Source organism: Apaloderma vittatum, unplaced genomic scaffold (assembly GCF_000703405.1).
Source record: "Apaloderma vittatum isolate BGI_N311 unplaced genomic scaffold, ASM70340v1 scaffold21785, whole genome shotgun sequence".
Lineage (NCBI taxonomy): Eukaryota > Metazoa > Chordata > Aves > Trogoniformes > Trogonidae > Apaloderma > Apaloderma vittatum.
Genome location: NW_009716763.1, coordinates 1 through 9,390, shown reverse-complemented (window position 1 = coordinate 9,390; position 9,390 = coordinate 1). Strand labels below are relative to the sequence as shown.

The window sequence follows — 9,390 nt, the reverse complement described above, 5'->3', positions numbered from 1 at the left end:
TGATTTCAGTCATACTTTAGTCTCTTATTTCCGATTTCTAATTTTTGTTCCTTTATCTTTGTACACTGAGTTACTGTTATGGTCCATTTTAAATGTTCTTGAGGACTTGGTATCTTTTCGTTTCATTTTATGTCATGTGTAATCATCAAAGATGTGTAAGCTTTGTAATCTTACTAGCTTTATGGGGTAATAGGTAATAATTCTGCAGAACATTTTGACTACGTACGTTAACCGGTTTGAACCTCTCACAGTATCTCCACCGATCCTTTTGTTTTGGCAGATGATTCTGCAGACGTTGGTGAAGAGGACAGCTTCTTGGGTCAGACTTCTACCAGTCCCAATCCACCACAGACTTTCAGCTATTTCTCTCAAGTCCCGAGCAGCAGCGATCCGTTTGGAAGTATTGGGCAGCCACCCTTAACAACCGCTGCAGCGCCTCTTGGAGCACCGACCTTCTCCAGGCCTCCCCCTTCGCTTCCGTTTGTGGCCGGCTCACAGGATGGGCAAAACGCCTTTGCACCGCCTATTCCCAAGTCCCAGTCCTCTTACAGCGCCCCGCCTGCTTCGCAGGTGGGAATCGCCGCTTATCAAACCCCTCAGCAGAGCTGTCCCCCTCCTGCCAGTTCGGCTGCCTTTCCCCAGGGAGCGGCTCAGGGGTACAACCCTTACCGGCACACCACGCTGAGCAGCAGAGCCAACCCCTACCTTACTCCACCGCAGCTGCAACAGAGTCACGTACCTGCTCATGTGCCGTCCTCTGTGCCACCTGCCCAGATGTATCAGACACCTCCAGGGTCGCTGACACAGGTATATGAATCATTCCTGATGCCCCTGTATGAGAACAAAATAATTTAAGTCACTTTCTTCTTTGAGTTGTGTATTTTATCTTCTGAAGAGTTTTCTTGTTTCCCCTCCGGCAAGACCCCTGAAAAAGCCATGAACCGTTTCTGATAGCAAAATCTTTTCGTTAGAACTAGCATGGGACTGCTGCTGCTTTAGGAAAACTTCCTGGTCGTTGAAGTGGGTGTACCCTGAGGCTGTATCTATGTGAGCCTCTGCATCAGAAACAAAGCCAGGTTGTCCAGTTCTGTTGCTCTTTCCTGCCTGTTAACAAGTTTGCTGCTGTTTCAGCTGTGCTGCTGCATTGTTTGTGCCTCTGCTGTAGATCAGGTCATTCAGCCATTTGCAAGGTTTGGGCTGAAAACCTCTTTTTGAGCTGATTTTGCTGGTGAAGGCATTAGGGTTAGGGTTAATTGTCAGCAAATCCTTTGAAACACATTGGTTAAAGATTTTGCGATATAAAGCATTAATCTCCTTTCATTTTTTATATTCACAAAATTTATTAAATTAATTAATATTATTAGAATAATGTGAATGGGTTTGCAATAACCTAATGAGTTTTCCTTGAAAACAACAAAAATTGGTTTTATTTTAATGTTGCTGCATTGCTGCTGCTGTGAATAAAGGATAGAAAGATTAGAAAATGACAAAAAACATAACAAAGGCAGCAGAACCTAAACAATCTGGAGTTTTAGACTATGAAATTTCAGAAATTCTTTTGGCTTGATTTTATATATTGTGTAAATTATTAGTTTTTTTTCTTTAAAGGTGTCAAGAAAAGCAGTGGCTACTGCTGACATCACTTGCTTTTAGTTGTGCTTACTGGGATCTTTGTACATTTCGTATGAAGTCAGCTTTGTGTGGGCTATGGACCCTTTCAAAATCTGTTACTTTTCTTGCATCATTGAGGCTACGCTTGAATTTAAAATTTGCCCGTCCCAATCACTTTGTGGGAAGAGAGCTACTACTGAAGTGGCCACTTGTTAAAACTTACAATCTTTATGGAAGAATGTAATTACATTGTAATTTACATGTAATTACGAATACTGAGAAGAATGCATCCTTATTTTCATGTCAAATTTGGCGGCTTTAAGAAATCAACTCAGCCCGAGTTTTGAAATTTTAAGAGAATATTTTAAATCATACCCATTTTAGGTAGTCAAGGTGCTAGACCGTAGCAGTTTTAACAGTATTTGTGGAAATGAAATTCATATCCTTTCTCAATATTAAAGGATGTAGGTTTTCAAAAACACGATAGAATGGACAGCTTGTCCATCACATTTTTAGAATGAAAGGTAATGTTCCTGGGGTGGAAAAAAATGTTAGAAACAAAGGCTGAGATTGTTCTCTATAGCAAAATATAGATCAGTACTGTGAAAACTCGGTGAGATCGAGCTGACAAGCCCCTGTGTATTTCCAGTTTCCACAGCCTCAGTCGCAGCTCCGAGCTCCCAGGCCTGCCGGCCCGCTGGTCCAGGCGCCTCCTGTTTTGCTGCAGAACCAATATGAGCCGGTTCAGCCACACTGGTTTTACTGTAAGGAGGTGGAGGACAAGCAGATCTGGATGCCCTTCAGCATTCTGGATTCTGCAAAACTAGAGGAAGTCTATAATTCTGGTAAGTTTTATCTTACTTGGAGGTTAAGAGGTGTAGAAGGAAGGTATTAAAATAATGTCACTCACATGTGAGGGAGTGGTACGGTGGTAACAAGTAATGTTAATACATGTCTCCAAGATGTAGGATCATTCAGATTGGGAAAGACCGTTGGGATCATCGAGTCAAACCATTAACCCTACTCCACAAAGCTCACTCCTAAACCATCTCCCCCAACACCACACCTAAATGACCTTTAAACACATCCAGGGATGGTGACTCAACCACCTCTCTGGGCAGCCTATTCCAATGTCTGACTAGTGATTTTTTTTTTTTCCCTAATGTCCAGTCTAAACCCACCCTGTTGCAGTTTGAAGCAGTTCCCTCTTCTTCTATTGCTAATTACCTGTGAGAACAGACCAGCATCAACTTCTCTACACTGTCTTTCAGGTAGTTGTAGAGAGTGGTGAAGTCTCCCCTCAGCCTCCTCTTCTTCAAACTAAACAGCCCCAGCTCCTTCAATTGTTCTTATAAGATTTATTCTCCCGGCCTTTCACCAGCTTTGTTGCCCTTCTCTGCCTTCGCTCCAGCACTGGAGTGTGACAATTTATTTTGCTTACATCATCTGTTGCTTGATGCTCTCAGTGTTAAGCTGTACATCCCTAGCGGATGTTGCATTTTCACATAGAACTCCTAGTTATCCATGTCTTGTTAGGACTTTTTGTTAAACTTTGTCAGCTCTGGAATAATTATTCATACCTAGGAGTTGTTCAAAGCTTTTTGTGTACAGAGAACGTAGAAGTGTTTTAGGAGAAACACGGTGGTTGCCTGCTATTATGAAATTTCTCTTCCATGATACGACTATCTGTCTTAATGGCTTAATATTTATCACGGAAGTGATTGGGGCAGAGGCAAGAATGAACAAAGATTGTATCTGTTGGTATTGTAACCGTACGTGACTTTTGTTTTGTAGTCCAGCCTGATCCTGAGAGTGTGGTTCTGAGCACTGACGGGGGACGCTACGATGTCTACCTGTATGACAGGGTGAGGAAAGCTGTGTACTGGGAAGAAGAGCCTTCTGAAGTGAGACGGTGCATGTGGTTTTACAAAGGAGACAAGGATAGCCGGTTTATTCCTTACACTGAGGATTTTAGCGATAAGCTAGAGGTTAGTATTCCCTTTACAGAACTTCATGAAGAACTTTGTAGTTCTTTGTACTTAATGAACTTTGAAATACTTCTTTGTGTTTCATCCAAACAATTCTGAGACTGCACTTTCTGGAACATAAGCAAGCAAATGCTGGAAAGGGAAGTGGCTGAGAGGCCACATTGCTCATGTCTAGATCCTGCACTGCTATTGCCTAAAATCATCTTGTGTAGTGCATCACATGACACCTGCTTAAATAAAGTTACATAAATTACAACCTAAACATCACAGAGGATACACAAGGCCAAGAAATAGTTTGTCTGAGAAGGCATGCTGATTTTGTCTGACTTGTTTATTGTTTCAGGCAGAATATAAAAGGGCTGTAACTACAAATCAATGGCATCGGCGACTTGAATTTCCAAACGGCGAGACAATTGTTATGCATAATCCCAAGGTAATAGATTTTGGCGCTTTGATTCTCACAGAATTCGTTAGGGGTGAATGAGTAGATAGATGGAAACATGAATTGAATGCAGTCCTAGTCTTGCTTGAAACTTGCTGATTGTTTTGGATATGTGAGCGTTAAAGATAATAAAAGTTTATAAACACTAAATTCCTGCTTGCTTCAGTGTGCTGTCATGTCGTTAAAAGATGGTGCTTTTGGAAACCTAAGAAGAATAGGTGTTTCCATAGTAAATAGTTCGACTAAGCGTAACTGGCAGCAAACGGGAGGTAATTTAAATTACTTTAACCTCAGACAGTCTGTACCAGATGGAAGGTAATTTAAACTAAGAGCTTTCATGTCGAGAAGAGCATTGGTCTAACCAAAACGTAATTAGTTTGTATACCTAAGCCATGAGAAGCCTTCCACTGCAATTGTTTTTAGGCCATGAGAAAGTGTAGGAAAAAAAACTTTAAAAGTTATTCTAAATACTCTGCCAATAGTCTCACATGTTTAAAACATGGACTTCAGCCTTATTGACCAATGTCGTTAACTGTCCGCTTATCAGAGGCAGCAATTAATAAATAAATAAATAATCAAAGGCCCAGAAAGGATCATGATTGCACCTACTTAGAGAACTTATTAATGCTGATTAAGGAGTTCTGTCAAGTAAAATCCTAGAGAAGGAGCGCTTAAACCACCTGATGTCATAAATAGGAGTTCAGACTATACTGAGTCAGTATAAGTCTTTTATAAACAACTGCACTATTAAATTCCTCACTTTCTAGGGTTTCTGGGCTGCTTTGGAAGTTATCCTTCCCTGAACAGGACTGAACTTTGTTATTATCATAATTTATTTATTATTTATTATTTATTATTTTTTGAAGGTATGATAGAGTAATTGCAAATAGGGATAGTGTTCAGTTTCCTTACATAAGCAGTGATCTGCTAAGGAAGAGTGGATACTGGGATCTAGAAAAGTTGATCTTGAATAGTGCTTGTCTGAGTTAAAATTGTTAAGGATCAATGAGCAGGCCAGCTTCTTCAACGAGGGGTTATTTTTATTTAAATCATCTGGTTGCTTTTCACACTAATGAGAATTATCTGTGTTGTTTTAGGGTCTATTTTTAGTGAAGCTGGCTGCCATAGGGAGTAGCCCTAGGGTTTTCTAAAGGCTTTTTTGTGTTTATTTTGGGTTTTTTTTTTGGCATATATGCTAACTGAAGAAAACTGTTGAGTCTCAGTTAAGGTAAAGCAATGAAAAACTGTTTTAAACCATGCACACAGACTAACAACATGTAAGTGTGTTTTTGTGTTTATAATGGCACAATGTATTTTTTTCAGGTCATAGTTCAGTTCCAACCCTCTGCCACACCAGATGAATGGGGCACTACTCAAGATGGGCAGGCAAGACCGAGGGTAGTGAAACGTGGAATTGATGATGACCACGATGAAATTCCTGACGGTATGTGATTACTGCGCGTGGGTCTGTGGCTCGGACAGTTAGCTCGGTTCTGTGCAGAAGTTGGACAGTAGTGAGTGAAGTGGCAACGTGCTGTTCATGCCTAGAGCCTAAAGACTGAAGTTTTTCCTTAATCTATGTGAAAGAGGTTATCTGGCTTTGGTTTATATTTTATAATCAAAGTAGTCCTGTGGGCTGTGTTATGTTCTGAACCACGTTGTGCAATAGACTTTGTAAAGCAACTATATCTAAAGTTGCTTGACTCTAAACTTCAGCACTGCAGTACATATTGGCGCCCTGAATTTTTTTCTGTTCATTTTGTACAGGAGAAATGTCCCAAATTGACCATCTAGTATTTATGGTTCATGGCATAGGTCCTGTATGCGACTTAAGATTTAGAAGCATTGTTGAATGTGGTAAGTTTTTGCTTGTTTAATGAGCACTTGCATTCTTAACTGTTTAAATGTGGGTCTCTTCTTTTCTTTTTAAAAGTATCTAATGTTAACAAGTTCAATTTCTGGTAGAATTTTTTCCTGATTATTTTCCAGAAGCAGAATCTATGTTTTGACAGACTTAGACCTTTAACTGTTATTATTAGTCCTCAGTATTACATTTGCAGAGTGGTTTGGGGTGTGGGTTTATTTGTGGTGTGGCTGTATGTGTTTACTTTGTGTGGATTTTTATTTGCTTTCTTATTTTTTGTTTTATTATTTTTAAATACATTCCAGTACAACTGAGTAAATTTAAGAAGGCCATGTCTGGTCATGGAATAAAAATGCATTCATTGTGAGGTAAATAGAAGCTTGCTAGAAAGTCCACTTGAAAAAAAAAAACATTTTGTCTTATAGTTAGAGGAGTGATAGTTGCAAAGATTTTCCTAGTTTGCAGTTTCCTTTGTTTGTATTCTGAGTATGTCTGAAACGAGGGATGGGGTGAATGGAGAGTGCTTGTAATTGTGTGTTACCCGAGTACTGCTACTGTCAAATTTTCATTACTCTTCTTTGCAGTTGATGATTTTAGGAGTGTTTCTCTGAAGTTGTTGCAGACTCACTTTAAGAAATCTTTAGAGGAACATAAAGTGAGCAGGGTGGAATTCCTCCCAGTTCACTGGCATAGTTCTCTGCACGGAGATGCGACAGGTGTAGACAGGTGAGTATATTGTTTAGTATTGAGAACTTCATACAAGCTGTATGACTGAGTTACAAAAGATAATTGATAATATTTTTTGAATTAACATCCCTTGTTTATTTTCCTGACACTGAGTGATAGGATGCATATATACATGCTTCTTCAGTACTGCACCTTTATGGAAGTGGCTAATGTGTTGAGAGGTGATGATGAGTGAGTGTGTAGAGAAAGCGATCGTAAGCATGGGGTGGTGAGCATGGAGACCTATTGTCCAACAATGAGTGAGTACAATTTGGGGTCGAGAGTTTTCTCTGCTGTACCTTCCTGCAGTCTGCTTGAGTCTGACCCTAGGAGATGTCTGTGTCCTCTTTTTGAGGAAGGTGTGGAGCCCTCTGTCCAGTTCTAGAGTAGAACCTGAATTATGATTAGGTAGCTGAACTATGATTTTTTTTTTTCCAAAATATTTATTTATTTTTATCATTTTTATTTATATTTGGAACAAACTATATATTTTTGGATAGGAGTGTTACAGCATTTTAAAATGTATTTTAAAGTCACTTCTCAATGTCAATCCGTGTTGCTGTCAATCCCCGTTGACGTTTCAAGCTGTTTTATTTTGCTCAAAGATAAGGAAATAGAAATTGTGAGGGTAGCAACCTGTACCACTTGGAGCACAGGGTGGCATTGTCAGACTGTTATAACTCAGTCGAGTCATTGCTTTCCTAGAGTCTTAGTCTTTAATTCAGTCTCAGTTCTGTAGTAATTCTGTTGCACCTGTCTTAACACCAGGTAGGCAGATGGTGATGCCAAGCTTTTTCTTCAAAGAGAGTATCATGTTGCCTGCTACTTCAATTTTACCTTCAATTTTTATATGCAGGCTCTTTTTCTCTTCTACTTTGACCAGTCTGCTCACAAAATTTCCCTCTTATTATACGAGAGCAATACTGGAACAGAAAAGACATTATTTCAGGCATCCCTTCAGCCTGGAAAGAAATAAGAAAGGGAGCTATATTTTTCTCAGATACGAGCAGTCAGCAGATAGCACCAATGTATGATTATGAAGCAAGGCCAGAAGACTATATTTTTTTTCCTTAATGTCTGTATAGACTATATCTGTGGTATTTACATTGCAATTCTCCTACCTGTCATTTCAGGAGTTAACGAAGTTCTTACCTCCTTGTGTTTAAAGGCATTCATGCTTCTAATGGTTTTGTGTTAACTAGGAATATAAAAAAAATCACTTTGCCGAGCATTGGACGCCTGCGCCACTTCACCAATGAAACGCTTCTTGACATACTGTTCTACAACAGCCCCACTTACTGCCAGACCATCGTGGACAAAGTGGGGATGGAAATGAACCGTCTGTACGCGCTTTTCATGAGTCGCAACCCAGACTTCAAAGGAGGAGTCTCTGTGGCTGGCCACAGCTTAGGTAGTTATTTAAGGATAAACCCACCATTCCCGTGCTAGGGGAAATGGAATAAGTGACGTATGACATATTGGTTTATCCTGGAACTTTGACTCTGCTTTGGCAAGCAGTGTAAGATTGTTAAGGAAAGACCGCTTAATTGTGACAACTACAATAAAGTGTGAGCGGGTAAGGGAAAAAAAAAAAGGTATGCTTTTAGATGAGAATGATCATGTTCAAGTTAATGCGTGGGTACTTTAATTTTAATTCAGCAATCTTTATTGATCAATGTATACATTGCTATTACTATTGCATATACATCTTACTTGGGATTTAGGGACAGGAAAATCTGACATTTTTCCCAAGGTAACTTTTATTCTTGTTTCCAGGTTCCTTAATTCTGTTTGACATCTTATCTAACCAGAAGGACTTGGCTTCATCAGTAAATACTGGACCATTTTCTGGTGTTAATGGGACTATAAAGGATGTAGCAGTTCCTGATAAACAGGTAATTTGCATGCTAGTCTTTTTAAGGCAAATAGATCTGGTATTTACAGCAACTTTTTCCTAAGTTTTCAGAATTTATTAGCTGAAACATGGTTATGGGTTCTGATAGTATGTGTGAACATGTTAATGGAAATTCTCAGGACAAAGTATTTGTATCTCAGGTTCCGAGAAGACCAGTAATGGGATTTGATTGTGAACATCAGCATTGACCCTTGTAATTTGATCTTAACAGTATCTGAATGGTGGGGAAGAGGTGTAAGAGGGAAAGAATCTTTCTGCATTCAGGCTAGGAACAGTGACCGGTTGTTTGATTAAAGAGAAAGATTCAAGTGTTGGCAAGCTCAAGAACGGGCATAAATTTTCAAAGCCTGCTTAATAATGTTTTTAAGAGAAAGAAATTAAACTTGGTTTTGCATGTTGAATATTGGTTTTTCACTGTTAGATGATGTGATTCTCTTCCTGTGCTCTTCTGTTAAGATGGCTGAAGATACCAGTTCCTTGGGCTCCTCAATTGCTACTTCTGGTGATGACCTTTGTGAACCTGAAGTAGATGATGATGTTCCTACTTTGCAGAAGACTCTAGAAATGCTTAGTTTGTCAGAGTACGTGAGCATATTTGAAAAGGAGCGAATTGACATGGAGTCACTGGTACGATAACGTTCCCTTAACTTACGAGGTTTGCCCAGAGTATGGAGGTTTGTTTAGGGTGCTGGGGTTTTTTTCCCTTTCCTTTTTTTTTCTTTTCTTTTTTTTTTTCTTTTTGTCTTCCTTTGAGTTATGTACCATGGGGCATGAAAGCAGATGCAAAGGTAAGATAACTAATGCATGACAGACTAAAATCACAGAATCACAGAATTGTTGAGGC

The 9,390-nt window shown here is 39.4% G+C and overlaps 1 protein-coding gene across 1 annotated transcript; it reads left to right on the top strand.

Moving 5' to 3' along the window:
• Positions 1-251: 251 nt before the first annotated feature.
• SEC23IP (SEC23 interacting protein) lies at positions 252-9,173 on the top strand (the record flags this gene model as incomplete). Its single annotated transcript, XM_009869666.1, has 10 exons — positions 252-807; positions 2,261-2,456; positions 3,406-3,599; positions 3,943-4,032; positions 5,365-5,485; positions 5,809-5,898; positions 6,490-6,631; positions 7,834-8,042; positions 8,408-8,526; positions 9,003-9,173. Coding segments are annotated over 10 exons (1,888 nt in total), but the record flags the coding sequence as incomplete, so codon positions are not given.
• Between the last annotated feature and the right edge of the window lie 217 nt (positions 9,174-9,390).